The sequence below is a fragment of the Rhinolophus hipposideros genome (genome assembly GCF_964194185.1).
Source record: "Rhinolophus hipposideros genome assembly, chromosome: 6".
Classification (NCBI taxonomy): Eukaryota; Metazoa; Chordata; class Mammalia; order Chiroptera; family Rhinolophidae; genus Rhinolophus; species Rhinolophus hipposideros.
Window position 1 is genome coordinate 36,370,391 of NC_138052.1, and position 16,060 is coordinate 36,386,450.

The 16,060-nt window shown below is 38.7% G+C and overlaps 1 protein-coding gene across 2 annotated transcripts in view; it reads left to right on the forward strand.

Moving 5' to 3' along the window:
- The first annotated feature begins 5,043 nt into the window (after window positions 1-5,043).
- The window catches only part of GALNT5 (polypeptide N-acetylgalactosaminyltransferase 5), a 43,582-nt gene continuing 32,565 nt past the window's right edge, over window positions 5,044-16,060 (forward strand). Inside the window, exons 1-2 of one of the 2 annotated variants that reach the window (XM_081051725.1) lie at window positions 5,194-5,505; window positions 6,393-7,007. In XM_081051725.1, the coding sequence (XP_080907851.1) occupies window positions 6,835-7,007 (173 nt within the window). In that variant the 5' untranslated portion in view covers window positions 5,194-5,505; window positions 6,393-6,834. Of the gene's footprint in view, window positions 7,008-16,060 lie in introns of both variants that reach the window. The other variant, XM_081051724.1, reaches the window with a different exon arrangement.

Genomic DNA, 16,060 nt, shown 5'->3' on the forward strand with positions numbered 1-16,060 from the left:
AATTTCAGTTTCTTTGTTTTCCCAGAGCCTAGTACATAGTAATCCACATATATTACAAACCTGACATTTTTAAATTTGAACTTCTCTTTTCTCTCAGACTATCATTGTTCCCCCTACCTTTCCTGTCTGAGTTAGTGAAGCCTTTATCAGAGTCTCTTTGAGCTATTTTCTTGTTTTATCCCTGCATTTATAATTAACCAATACCAATGGCCGTTAACTTTGTATTTGAGCTACAGGTGTTGGGCTCATTGACAACTTATTTTTTAAGAATCTTCTCATTTTCTTCCTTCTGATAACTAGCACAGTTCTCTGTCCAAGGTAGATACTCAATTAATGCTTTACCTTTAACTTTATTAATTTTTTACAAATCAAAATAAAATATTAAAAACTTAAAATTGGCCAGAGACCTATAAAACACAAATGTTGGCTCAGGTCCAATATGCAAGTATCAATGAAAACTAAAGTCTAAGCATAGTGTATTATCTTTCAAGAGGAGAGGCCTTGCTTTCTTTAAACTCAAGCTTAATTAATTATGATTTACAGCCACTAATACGGGGAACTCTTTCCAGGAACAAATATTTAATGGAAGGTCACAGCATCCCTCATTCTCTGGGCCTTAAGGAGTGAGGTCATTTCTTAACCAGCTTCCAAAAGTTATAAAAAAAGAGACATACACCAATGCTTAAATGACTGCCTGATTTATATTCATTCATCTTCAGTGGGACAACTTGTTAAAGTGAAATAAGTTTTCCATTTATATTTGTATTCTACTGATGAATTTTTCTATAACTCCAGCCTTTAAATTATGATTTCAACCTTCTCTTTTTGTGTGAGGGTTTTGTTCACAGAATAGTGTTATCCTGTTGAATACAATTTGTCTTTTTCTCAAAAAAATTTCTGAAAGAAACAAAATGACCACATTAAAATAAGAAAGAACAATGATATTTAATATTTACTCAGATTTCCAATTCAAATTTCCCAAATGAATCATTTCCTCATCCCACGTTGTCTTTAACTGGAACCCTCAAATTTAAAACTAATTAAAATTCAATGATGCATCTATAGATTATCATTATTCTCTGTAAAAATATATGTTTAATTAAGGGTTTCCTTTATATCCTTATAATTATGGTAAGCTGTTGAGTAAATATCATAAAAGAATATAGCCATTAGTTACTTAGACTATACTCACATAATCAAGAAACTTTCAAATACCCTGAGAGAGTAACTTCCGGTGCTAAGTCACAGAAATGAAACCAATACTTCTAAAATTCTGTTGGGGAAATGTGAAGATAGAAATAGAAACATGTTTATTGAACTCCTACTGATTAACAATGAGGATATTTCAGAACTATATGCCATGGAAGTAGTGGCAAGGGTACAGATCCCACTCTAATTATGCATAGAGCTGTCTTTCTGAACAGTTTATGAGCTAGTCTGGGAGAATCTAGTGGCAAACACTCAGTAAATTCTCAATGAATGGTTGCTGTTAATATGATATTCTTACAGCAACCAAGTAGAGTAAAGGTTATGTCCTCCTGCTAATATACCCATTTTACAGAAGAAGAAACTAAAATATGTATTTTTAATTTTTACTACACAGGTAGACTCAGAATGAGAATTAGAATAACCCCTGCGAGAGCCTCCCAGAGATCAATTCATAACTAGATATTTAGGCTGTTATCCGCTCCAGCTAAGTTTGTGCAGATTCTTGAGAAATTTACCAGCCAAAGCTACATTTGGGATGATTGTTAGAAGTACCTTAAATAGCCAACTCACCAATACATTTAATTTTCTGCTGGTAACATGGAAATTAATACACCTACAATAAAAAAGAGCATGATTCACCTATATTAAAGGTCATCTATTGGATAATGTGTGTGATGACTTCTACTAAAGGTAAAATTTCTTAATTTCTTTGTTTTCTATTGTTTTCTATCCATACTTTGTCATTGTTCTGAATATCACATGTCCAGACAAGAGAGTAAAAAGAGGAGACATGCTGAGGGCCACCAGAAATTGTTACTGGGTCCCTAAGGACCCATAATGTTGAGTCTGCAGTGTTGCTTATATCCAACTTCTGTTATCCACTTGGATTCTCATAGACTCACCAGGGGAAAGATGGAGAAAAGGTTGGGAGGAGACCTTTAGAGGAGCTCTTTCATATGTGACATATCCATGGTCATGTGTATTAATGGCCAAATCAGTATTTTAGACCTGGTCTAAATATCAATCCACTCTTCCTTTTGTAGGGGACTTACTCAATGTTTCTTTCCTCCCTTATGTACTCTTCTTGTCTTATTCTGAATTCTATGTCAGCTAACACTAAAGAGTAAGCCAGAGGTAATCAGTAACTTTACCCAAGATAGATAAGCCAAGACTCTATTTTTCTTAACACTTTTCTCAAGCAATTTGGGTTTTTATTAGTAAGGACAGACCAGAGAAAGAGAGAAATAAATCACTGTTCTTAGATCAAATGAATATAGAAGACTCAGAATATTTTTCAAGCAGTCTTTTAAAGCTATCAAGCATGGTAAGGATGTAACAAGTGTTAACTATTCTAACAAGAGTTTTAGTAATCCCAGCTGCCATTTGGGGTGGACCTGCAGTTGGACAAAACTTAAATATTGTATAGTAAAACATTCTCAAAGCATTCTATTTTCATATTTAAAATAATAGCATAATGCAAACCACTTACCCCTGATACTTAAAAAAAAAAAAAAATTCTCACTTTATTTCAGAACTTGGATCCTAAATATTTGTGTTGTGCTTTGTGCTGAAGGTGTTCTATTTGGTGGAGTTTTAAGATCATTCATGGCAAAAATAATGTCATTACTTCATGTTTTGGCCATGTAGTTAATTCTTAGTGGACAATTGTTCATTGACTGAATCCATAATAAAAAAGACATAGGAACATCAAGAAAAAAAGTCTCAGATATACTTCTTGCCCTAGTGCTGAAATCATGTTAGTCCTCAGCCTTCTGTTTGATTTTTGTGAGAAGCTAGTATATTGCCTCCTACTTGCACCCCACACTCCTATCACCAAAAAGTATCAGCCACAATATTAGTGACAGTGACAATCATGCATTCAATATAACAAAAACTTTGAATCGTGCTGTCCAATCTTCACATTAATCTGCAAGGCAGAAATTATTTGCTTTTTTATTGCTGAGTAAACACATAAAACTAACTAACTTGCAAAGTTATACAGCTAGAGAAGCAGTACTGTGTGGTATTTAAGCACATGGACTGTAACCTCATAGTCATTTATTCGAGATCCAACTCTCCTAATCATTACTTCAAGTTGCTTCACCTCTAGGCTTTTGTTTCCTTGTTTGCAAAATGATAGTTATACCTGTATCTTCCTCATTAGATTGTTGTGAAGATTGAATGACATACTCGATGGAAAGAGCTTAGCAAAGTGTATGGGACATATTGGGTGCACACACACACACACACAAACTAACACCAAAGCCTGTGTTTCTAATCATTCTGGTCGTCAGAAACTTATGCTTCCCATCAGGTACTATACTCTCTCTTCACTTCTATGCTTTTGCCAATATATCTGCCTTTCACCATCCAACTAATATTTGTTTTCTTGGACCACAATATAAGCGGAGAAAATTATGTTCTTATTCATCCCTCAAGTCTAAGAATAGCTTCTTCAAAAATCATCCCTGCATCCCAAAACTAAGCTACATTCCCATAGAATCCAGGATATTATTCTCTCTTGTCACTTATTGTGCACTAAATATGTGCTTACCTGTCTGTGTCCATGAATAGACTGTGAGATTTCAAAAACAAGAACTATATCCCTTTACTCAATATTCCTTAACACCCAACACAGGGCCTGAGCCAGGGAACACACTCAACAACTATTGAAAAGATGGGGAATCGAGGCAGTCATGCATGACAGAAGGGGCTGACCTATCAATACCGCCATCCAGGTGGATATTCCAAATCAGAGTGAGCAGGCAATCAATAAATAGGAGAATCAGGGATTCAAGAAACAGGTTACCATCGCTGCATTTATCAGGGTGCCTTCTCTTGGGGTAAAGTACAAACTTAAAGGCCAGATGCTGCAGTAGGCAATGCCATAAGTATAAAGAATTCAGAATCTTTCCTTTTCCTTTCCCATGTCTTTGGGAAACTAAGTTTTTCTCAAAGCAGGAATGCTAGAACCCTCCTAACACAGAGTGGTATCACTGTCTGCAGATCTCTCAGAGCCCCTCAGAAAAGTGTCCCGGGGCAGTACTTCTCCAACTTTATGGACAAGGTTTATCTTAGGTGATGTTGAAATGCAGATTCTGATTCACTTGTCCTGGGAATATGTAGTTTTCGTTAAATTTTACTCTGTCTGGAAAGGAATTTCACAAAAATTATGGGCCGTGTTCAAACACCAAAAATAACAATAATAATAATAGTGGGGTATTTCACTCTAGACCAGTGTTTTTCAACTTTGGCCGCACATTAGAAAGACTTGGGAAGCTTCTTCCAAACACAATACCAAACCACTTGTCGTTTCGGCCCTCTTCCCCCATCGATTAATCAGAAAGTGGGGAGACTTCTTCTGAGAGTCTAAGGTAAAGCCACACAAAGTCAGGTCCAAGTCCTGGAGCAATTGGCAAACTGTGACAGTGTATGATGAGACAAGTACTGAGAATAAGTGCTTAGAAACCTTCATATCAATATGATAAGTTAAAATGCATCTATTAAATGAAATAATAAAAATAAACTAGTTTAAAAAACAGTTGATTTACAAAAAAAAAAACATTTTAATACCCCCTCAAAGAAGACTTCTGAATAATTATACCTCCACCTCTGGTATTGAGGTTATGCTAAACCCCATTCTTTAAGCTGCTACCTCTTCAAGCTGAAACATTAAGGTCGCTGATTAATTGCACAGGCAGATCATTCAGAGACCTGGTACAACAGGGTTAATGAGCACGAATGGGGTAGGTGGGGTTACAAACCAGGAACACATGCTCTCCAAATGAGATAGCTTTCTTTCCCTTTAATTGCCCTGAAAACACACTCACTCTCATATAACATGGAAGGTGAGAGTTGAATGAAGTTTTCTGGGTAATGGCTTGAAATGTTTTCCTTATGAGAAGTGGTGTTGAGTTACAGCGTGCAGACTGAGAACTGGGAGGAGAGAAGCAGCAGTTCCAGCCCGGCCCCCACCTTTTCTTGGGCTTGTAGGAAGGTGGACACAGGCTCCCGGAGACAAGACGAGTGATATGTTTAACTGTCTGCTGGCTGGAATCGACTGCTCCCAGAGTGACCTAAGGACAGTGTTTAGCAGGGTTTAGCCAGGGGCCAGTAAGCAGGCACAGATGCTCTGCTATGAAATGCCACGCAGGCAGAGACTGACAAGCTGTAGGAACTGAGCTTTCCCCTTGGACTGCTGTTTCCTGCTGTGTTCAGGGGAGGGGGCCGCTTTCTGGCAATTCTGCTGCTGCTGCTGCTGCTGCTACTACTACTTCAGCCCCCTCTCCACTCAAGGTAAGCAGAATCAAAGGGAGGGCAGGCTGCAAGGGAAGCCTTTGTACCATGAACAAGATCCGAAAGTTTTTCCGAGGAAGTGGGCGAGTCCTGGCATTTATATTTGTAGCTTCTGTCATCTGGCTGCTCTTTGACATGGCAGCTCTCCGCCTCTCATTCAGTGAGATCAACACTAGGGTCTTCAAGGAAGACATTGTCAGAAGGGAGCGAATAGGGTTCAGAGTTCAGCCAGACCAAATGAAGATCGTTTACAGCAACATAAAAGAGATGAAGTCCCCACTGAGGGGACATGGGAAGGGTGTATGGGGCAAGGAGAACTTTAGAAAGACTGGGGAGAGTGTGCTCAAGGATGAAGATGATTTGGACCAAACCCGGAGGGAAAGAAAAATGCAGAATGCCCTGGGAAGTGTTAAGGTTGCCCCTTTGTGGCATCCAGTACGTATGCAGACTTTCTCGGTGACTTCTACCAAGCAGATGACAGAGGAGCGAGATTTCAAACCTGAAGCCTATTCTCGCTCTGTGACACCAAAGCAAACAATAACTCATGGGACTCAGAAAACCCCATTCATAGCAGAAAAAGGAACTCCATTGCCCAAAATATCTGTACACACAGGGCCTGTTGGTGTAAACCAGGAGGCCCGGAAGAGTCATAGTCACAGCAGTGACACATCAAAACGAGCAGCTGAAAGGAACCTGAATGTGACCATCAGGCTTAATACTAACAGATCAAAGCAGCAATCACAGGCAGTAGCAAATGGGAGAATACACCCTGCCAGCCTACCAGTGCCAAAACCTAGGGAAGCCATCGCCTTAAATAAAACTGAGACTCAGAGCAAAGAACTAAATGCATATAAACACAAAGCAAATAAAAGCCTTCCCTTTTCCAGGTTCATTGCCAATTTAAATGGCTTAAAGAAGCAATCTATTAATGAGACTCAGTTGGGAAGATTGCCAAAGGATGGTGGAGCCAAAGTGGCCGGTGGGAAGAAACTCAATTTCTCTGAAAGCCATGTTGTGATTATAACCAAGGAGGAGGAGCTAAAGAGAGACACCAACGAGGGCCCCAATCCTAAAAGCAAAAGTATATTTCCTATAATATTGGGTGAAAACCAAGGGAAATACATTTCCAGGAATAGAAGCAGGGCATCTTTCTCTTCACTTGTTCTACAGAGAGCAACAGTGTCTCAAACTAATCGAATCTTAGCTGAGGGGCTAGAACCAGCAAGAATCAACTTAACTAGCAAAGCCCAGACTGAAGAACTCAACCAAAGTCATACAAAAGCCCTTTTACCTGAAGACTCCAAAACGCACCAGGTGTTAAGCATTGATATGACAGTTTCTCCAAGGAACCCCAAAGCTCCAGGTCAGTTTGGACGTCCTGTAGTCGTTCCCCATGGAAAGGAGAAGGAGGCAGAAAGAAGATGGAAAGAAGGAAACTTCAATGTCTACCTCAGTGATTTGATCCCAGTGGATAGAGCCATTGAAGACACAAGACCAGCTGGGTAAGATCCATTTCTCTGTCTTTTCTCAACCCCAAGTATTCTGGTTCTGAGATAGAGACATATTTCTGCATAATTTTATGATCACCTGCAGAACTAAAGCAACATTAATCATGAGACACCGTCCAAATAATCTACCACCCACATAGAGAAAAATTCCAATATCAGCATACCAACTGTGTTATCTTCCTATACTTATTTCTCTGAGACTTTGGCCCTCTCCCCTATTAGCTTGTGTTCCATTTTCTTTCCTCTATTGAAAAACATAAAAATGACTAGATGAACTCGATTTCTAATAAGGTATGTATGAATGATAGAGTTTAAATTGTAATTCCATTAAAACAGTCACAGTGAAGTGAATTCCCAGTTTCGGAACTTGGCGTTGTTAGCAAGTTTGTCAGGGATATATTTGGGAATGGAGCACAGAGGAAAAACCTTCTAGGCTTCCCTAACATCATATCTTAACTAGCAAAATTCTTCCTAATTGTGAGTAATTTAATTCCTTGAAGCACTGATTCATGAAAGCTCATTGGGCAGCTTTAGGAATTAAATTTCTACAACTACATCACCAGAAGGTCATCAAGTCACAATTACGTGATCTGGTTCAAATACAGGTGGGTTTCCAGCTCTTTGTAGCCCACTCATAAGTGAGGGTACTGTGTAGCCGTATGGTCACTATCCTTTAGTTGATGTACAGCTCCATGCATGCCTTGATATTCAGTTCCCTGAGCCAAACAATGTTTGCCTGGAAGTTGGAATTAGATAATGTCAAGATTCAGCTTAGCACACAGGGTGTGTAAACAACTGCTTTGTTTGGCCTCTGTAGAAAACTCATGTTTGTGATCCAGGTCATCAGTGTTACTAGAAGAAGGCAGATATTGGTAGGCCTGTATTCATATTAGCAGGAGGAGCCTCCACACTGCAATGTCACGTACAAGGAGCCCATTTCAGTTCTCTCAGCCATTGGTCAATGCCTCAGCCTTGCTCTAATTGCCTGCTTAGACCGAGCACTGTGCCAGCTGTGTTCCTCACCCTGGGGAAACTCACCAATCTTGAGGAGAACACACAATGTACCCAAAATCAAGATAAAGAACTCAAGGCCCTGGGAAATTCAATTGTCCATGGTCATAGAGTCAGTAATTGTAGAGAAATAAGTAAAATCCATGCTCAGAAGTATGCTGTGCATTTATCTCCTACCTCTTGCTGATTACTGCCCCTCACCCCCTGCCAAGGATCCTGAAAATGATGTTGGACCAGCTCTGATATGAAATTCTGTACATTACATATCACATATACATGATTTATATATATATATATATATATATATATATATATATATATATATATATATATATATATATGCCACCTTTGAACACAAAATTCGAGGGAATAAAGTAGTAAGTAGTTAAAGCAGCTTCATTTTAACATTCCTCTTGTAGCCCCAGCAGACGGCTGTGGAGCCTGGGGAAGAATCAAACACTGCACAGGAGCGTGAGCTACAGTTCCAAACCAGAGAAAGGGCAATTGTGTGAGGGCCAAAAGCAAGTAATAATGATGTTATTATGCATGTGATTTATTGAAGGCTTGAAGACTCCCAGAACTTGTTCATTTCTGAAATTTGGTCTATGGACGTTAGGGTTGCAGCCCAGGAAAGTTGCTTTTACAGTCCTGCTCAGTTTTATTAAGGATACTGTCCGGACTGTAGGAGAAACTGACACGTGTGCTCGAGCGGATGAGTCAGATAGCATATGGCCAGGCCTCCTCCCTCTTATCACACAATCCACCTTAGCTAAACATAACCGCTGTCTCAGCAAACTGCCGACCTGATGCTCTACTCCACTAAGAGGATGCAGGTGACAAGCCACCAGGGATCCTCTGTGTGGGACCCCTGAAGTATTTACAGCACTTTTGTGCCATTTTTCCTTGAAAGAGGATATTTATTTTTCTTTCACTCACTCTGACTACAAATATGTACAAACTATGTATTCATACAGATAAAAGTTGGAAGGAACTACAAATGAGAAACATTTGATTCATCAGGTTGGCAGGACTTGGGGTGAAGTTTTCTTACTTTGATTTTATTTATGTTCTGCCTTGCTCAAAAAGTATATGAGATGGCTTATAAGAATGCACATACATTAAGATGTTCTAAGATAATAAAATTTGAAGGTAAGTAACAGAGGAAAAATGTTCTAGAATATAATAAGAAAGTGGGTGAGAGAGAGAGAGAGAGAGAGAGAGAGAGAGAGAGAGAGAACAGAGGAGGATGGACCTTAAAATTAGCTACAGTTGCAGCTCACTGAAATCTTGACATTTTAAGAGTTCTGGGTAATATCTCCATTTTTATATTTTTTCTGATTCCATCACTATAGATTGATTAACACAGTTCCTGGCACATCTTAACTGCATATTGAATATAGCTTGAAACTCCCACCTACACAAAAAAGGAATAAAAAAATCATATAATTTCTATTGTATTCATTTAAATTCAATTCCCCTCAATAAAGATAACTAGTTACTTACTAATAATCTTGTTAAGGATGATTTAACTGATATGCTAGGTTGGCCTTGAGCAAGAAAGGAGACAAGCAGGACAAGCTCACCTGCTCGACTTCCAAAATGAGACTCTCCTCCAAACCTGCTCTTCCCTCCTTTTTTCCTGAGTCCCAAAGAACCATCTCTAAGATGCTTAGATACAATTATGGCCTTTTCCAAAAAGCACAAGAACTGAACTCCTTCCTGTTATCAGTATTTTTCTCACTGTCCGATTTAGTGCCACGCATGTTTCTGCCCCTTGAAGTGTAGCTATAGCTTTCTGCATGTGACATTTTCTCAGATGTGGGCCCTCATCATGAGGAAAGTTAGTCTCGTTACCTTTTTCTACATATTATGCCCATTACTAACCACTGATGTTTTGATTCACTGGTCCCTTCCCATAGCCTCCCACTATCCTTACCTTCCATGGTCCACACCATATCCCCCCCATACATCTTAATCTAATTCTGCTCAAAACCGAGCTGTAGCTTACCTCCCACTGGACCATGATTTGACTGTGACCTCTAAATTCCAATGACCCTTAATGTTCTTGTGGTTGCTAACACACTCCTTGTTTTGTGCTCTCCACTAACTAGAGCCTTGAGAATCTATTTTGCCTGCTCCGTGAAATTATAAGCTTCTGAAGAAAACTGTCTTTTACTTCATTTTGTACTCCCTTAGCACTGAGCAGTGTTGTGCACTCAAAAGATACAAGTTTACACAATATTGTTTTAAAAGATAAGTTTTTCTAAAATGATTTTTTAAAAATTGATACTATTTTTAAAATTAAATGAGAGGTAACTATTCAAATGAAGCTTGTAATGAGTCCTTTCATGAATTAATAATGACTCCCTAATTTTTCATTTTGACTATATGAAATATGTTGGTATCAAGTTAAAGGTAAATATATCCTGCTCTAACATTATTGATGTATTAATTAATCCACATTTATTATTTAGTGGATGTCTTTGGTATTGTTTTGATTTTAATTTTAATGTTTTGAGAGTCAAGGGAGAAAATATCCTTATTTTACTTATAAGAATGTCAGAAAGTAAAATACAATTTCATTTTTGCCTAAAATTTTTGCCTATCAAGTATGTTTACAATAAAATGCTGTTTTGACAGCCATTTTGAAGTTTGATATTTAATCATTTCTTTATGAAAAGCTAATTCTTATAGTTCTTGCTGTTAATTACTAAAGTGTATTTTAGTCAGCGATAATAAATACACGGGTGTTGTTAAACATGGTCTTATGTATTGAAAATGCAGGACAATTCTATTAAAAAAAGTCTGTCTTTTGGCCTGCAGCTATAGTTAAGATGAAACTACAAAAACGAATTTATTTTAAGAGAGCACTTCCTGAATCTGTATTTAGAGAAAAATGACTCAAAAAAAAAAATTTGCTGCCAGTATTTCATTTTTAAAGTACAATAAGATTTGCAGCATGCTCTTTTACTAATGCGGTGTCGTCCTGACTTTGCTTGATTGTTTAATGCTTGCTTTTCCTACAGAAGTCTGGCAAGCCCCTCAATAAAATGATTAAAAATTGTTCTTTATTCTCAGCCCAGAGCTGGGACTGTCGTCAACCAATAATTTGATTCCTTCCTACACAGCTAAAGAGTTTTTTTTTGGCAAGTATGAAAAGCAAAAGATAGCACCATCCATTTGCCACAAACGAGTCTAAATTACTGAGGGGGAAGAAAACCCTTTTTGGAACTATCTCTCCCCTCCCTTCCCATCCCTTGTGAGGTCAAAAACTATAACCAATGGCTTACTGCAGTAGGAGGAGCAGCTAGGAGAGCGAAAATACACTGACCACATATCCTTCCAAACTTCAGGCCTCTGAAAGTTTATCAGGTTGGGAGAAAAGTCATTTTAAAGTTAAATGAAGTTCAAATTCTTTTATTTTTGTGTGGGATGAATATTTTAATTGATGAGATGAAACTGCTTTTGTGACTAGCAGTGACTGGAGAACATTATCTAAAATTCACTAGCGAAGCTATGACCTCCCTGAAAAACCAAACAGGGGCAGGAGACAAAACAAATCTCACAAGATGGATTTAAATGAGTTATTTCCACTTTTACCCCTATCGATGAACACAATGCCATGGTGCTTTTGAAGTGTGTGGGGTGTGTGTGTGTGTGTGTGTGTGTGTGTGTGTGTGTGTGTGTGTGTACAGGTACCTGTACACATTTGTGTGCAGTTGTGTCTGCTGTGTTAAGCACAGTGCACTATTTCACTGAACAGTCATATAGGAGAGCAGGAAATAAACAGCAGAATTTGTTAAAAGATGCAGGCTAGAACATAACATAATAAAGGTTAAAATAAATATGGCCAAAAGAAGATTATAGAGCCTTTTGATACTTTTATCTATTACACTTTCCCCATATCTAGGGGAATAATAAGGAGGAAGATGACCAAAGGAGAGGAATGTAAAACACTAATTCAAAGAGAAGAAGACGGTTAAACAGTGCCTAACTGATGTAAAATGGAGAAATGTTCAAGAAAATCAGTGACTTTTTCTCCTATATACTGCCAGAGACCTAGAAACATTTCTGGGAGAGAGTAATTAGTAAATGTAGGAATTCAAACCTGTTTTCACTTCTTTTTTACACATCTAATCGAGGATCCAATTTAACCATCAGCCTAGTTTTATCAGCTTCTTGCCATAATATTGCCACGGGTATTCTTGTCCCAGAAAAAAAGTTTCCTGTTAGGCTATTCTGTCTGACCCATTCAGAGCAGAGCCTCTCAAGAGGGAAACAGTTTTTGCTCATGGGTCAGAAAATTCAAGGAAAATAGCAATGTTTAGAAGCTCTGTTTTGTTTGCTTTCAAAATGAAAGAAGCTTTGTTGATTTCCCTCTGTTTATTAAAAAAAAAAAAAGTCTGTATTATTCCAAATTAAATTATCTTCTAAATTGGCACTGCTTCTAAAATGTTGGGATATGAACATGTGTAAGAAGGAGCAATACTGAAAAACTTAGCATTTGTAAGGGCCTTTATGACTTGTCTTCTTGTTTGATCCTTAAAACCATTCCTCAGGGCAGGGAACATCATTGTTTCAGCTTTATCTGGACAGAAACTGAGATTTAAATAGGAAGCTGAGGTTTCAGATTGTAGCAGATAATTCAGATGCTGGCAGACCATTTCATTCCCGAGCTATTTGCTCATTAACTATCCTGAGCTGGGCACACCATGCCAGGCAGCTGGGACCTTTCATCCTTCACTTATGTCATCTCGTTTGATCCTGACAATAGTCATGTCAGATTGATACACAGTTACTTCTCCTTATTAACAGGTGAGGAAAAAAGCCCAGGGAAAGTTAACTTGCCCAAGGGCCCCCGATAGCAAGGTTGGGATCCAACCTTAGTCTTCTGATTCTTCCTCACTCAGTAATAATTCTGTTACATCAGCTGGTTCTTTCCTAGACCCCAGTCATTTTTCCCTCACTGTGACCACCATCCCCACCACCTCTCCTGGGTTTGCCAAGACTCTATGAATAAGGGAAATCTCTCTCTTGCTGAGCCTCAAACCAACAAAAGTGCTTATTTATGTTCCAGGTAGCAGTGTGTGTGTGAATGTGTGTGTGTTTCTATATGTTTATGTGTCTTTCTTCTTGCCAATCCTCACAGCAACACTATGAAAGATGCACTACCTCTCAGATGATTTACAAATGAGAAATGAAAGACAAATGATATATCTGCTGTCCAACAAGCCAAGAGCAGATTTGGAATTCAAAAGAAAATTTCCTGACATCTAAGTCCAGAGTTTTTTTTTCTGTAGGATTCAGCTCCTCCTCCTTTTGTTTCTTTATAATCATATGACTTCAGCAGAAATTAAAGCATCTTTCTTTCTTATATGTGGATCAGAGGTGTATGAAGGGCAATACTTTTGCATGTTAGGTATCTCATCAGAGAGAAAATTTATAGGAAATCCTTTTCTATACAGCACCAAACAAAGATGATTCTTTAAAACTGCCCAACAACCACAGCTCAGTAGTGCGCAAATATCTCTGCGTTCCTACTATGCAACACCTAAGCATTGTTCCTGCTTTCAAAGAGTAGAGCAAACATTATACAGAGTCACAGGGTACTTACCGTATTTCCCCAAAAATAAGGCCTAACCGAAAAATAAGCCCTAACATGATTTTTCAGGATGACATCCCCTCAACATAAGCCCTAATATGTCTTTTGGAGCAAACCTTAATTTAAGACCCGGTCTTATTTTGGGGAAAACATGGTACTACTGGAGTAAACAAGAGAAAGGCCAAACCTGGCCTGACAGAAGGCAGAAGTGTTTGAGTTGTGACCTGAAGGGTAGGCAGTTAGAGAAGTGGGGAAAGAGAGTACAAAGAATAATCCATTGAGAAACTGAGAGAAATCCGACATGGGGTGGGGGAGAGCAGTGGGGGTAGAAATGAAACCATAGTCGTAAGTAGAGTTCCCATTATTCGGGTTCTTCTAAGGGCCAGTGGACAAATGTCGAAAGATTTAAAAACACAGAGAGAACGATTTAATTTACCTTTTCTCCAGGTCGCATGACACTGAAGGAAACAAAGCCCTTATGGGTGAATGAATAGAGAATCACAGATCATTAATAGTAGACTGGAGCTTCAAAAACAATCTAATCCAGTCCCTTCTGTTACAGAGAAGTCCAAGGAGGGAAGTGACTTGTCCAAGGTCTTACAGTACAGGAGAGACAGAACTACCCCCAAGGTGCCCTGACGTCCACTTAGACCTATTTCTGCCACATCACGCCACCTCTTGCTCTCCACCCTCCCCTCCCAATTTCACTCTGACAGCTGCCTGCTCAAAACAGACTATTGTTGAAGGGGTGAATGTTGGTTTATAGTTGTAAGCCTGAGGCCAGTGGCTTTCATGGCTGTACGGTTACCTCAGGAAGCAAAGCTTCAGCTGGCTAAGGCATTTTCGAGCAGAGGTGGTGAGTGTGACTGAAATCTCTTAAATTAGTAGTCAGGCAATTCTATCCTAGAAATAATAAAACATAAAAGTAAAATTTTAGTATAACTATACCTTCTTATCAGTGAGAGGAAAAGAAGCCCCAGTAATTCTAAGGTCTTAAAGAAAATCATAAAATTCCAGACAGAGCTCTTCAGCCAGATGCTCAATTCTCCTTCTGATCCTCCTGAAGATACCAGAGCCTGGGGAGTGAAGGCCCCTAAAGGCTTAAAGGAAGGAGTAGTTGAATTGCAAATAGAAGTGGAGAAAATATTCTCCTTGACCTTCTGTTCAAACCTGAGAAGAGTGAGACTTGACCTACATAGTACATTTTGACTGTCTTGGAATAAAATGAAAAATTCATAGAAGTGGGAGAATGTTATCATTCCCTCAATCTTCTGATTTGAAACCTTCTTTATTTGATAGCCTACATTCAAATCAAGTTAGTGGCTGAGCATTCAGCACACACAAGCCAAGAAGGTGAAACACATCACTTTCTGAGTCTCTTGATAAATGATGAGCCACTGATAGATTTGGACTAAAGAACTGCCTAGGAAAAGGGCAGTGCACCAGTCAAAATGTATTTGTTTGCATTGTGGATAATCATAGGTCCTCACATGAGTTTTCTCCTCCCCTATGGAGCGTATAACGTGTTTTTATAACATTATCTCATCAAATCTTCACAGATATTTTGTGAAGAAGACAATGTAATCCTCATCCTAAAAGTGAGGAAATTAGGGTTCTGGCAAGTTATGTTATTTCCCGTCATCATGCAGCCAAATCAAAGTCAGAAAGGACTCAAAACTCAGTCCCTCATCATCTTTCTCAAGTCCAGAGTCTTTCTGTCCCACCACAGTAATGTGCAGGACACTGTGTGCAGGACAGTGAAACCCCATATTAAGATCCCCGTTTGTTTCTGTAGTTGGGCTGGCTACAGGAACCTAAGTCTAGACTTCCCCCAAACAAAATAGATTGGGTTAATTTTTAAGGATAGTTTGGGGCCTATAGATTCTAAATACCTAATTTTTGTAATGAATGGGCAGATGGAATAAAAATATGATTTATTATTCTCTAAAAAAGATTACCAACCCAGCAATATCTTGCATTTATGTTAATCTTTAGCTGTGACTCCTCCAGTATAGCAGAAAGCAAGGTTTCCAAGGGAAAAGTGAAATAACGGAAGTTTACTTCATTGGGTCAGTGTAGGATAACTTGAAATAGTTTTTACAACCTGTGAAATCTAGATGACTGTCAATATGTAAAAACGGTGCAAGAGTTAATAATTCTGAAAGCCTTTCTGGTCTGAACCACTGTGCCTTTGAACAGCACAGCATGCTGTTTTTCTAGACATCTGGAAACATGTCTAACCTGTTTTGTAATGAAGGAAATAGGGAACTATAAATGTGAGAGTGGCCTGACATCTCAGCCAGCTAAGCCAAGGCACATGGAAAATTCATACTTGAGACCTCTCACATCTCCTTGACTGCTGCTCCTCTTTCCTGGCACCAATGTGATCTGTACATTATCTTCCACAGGGTCTTCTTCAATGTGATTCCTTAAA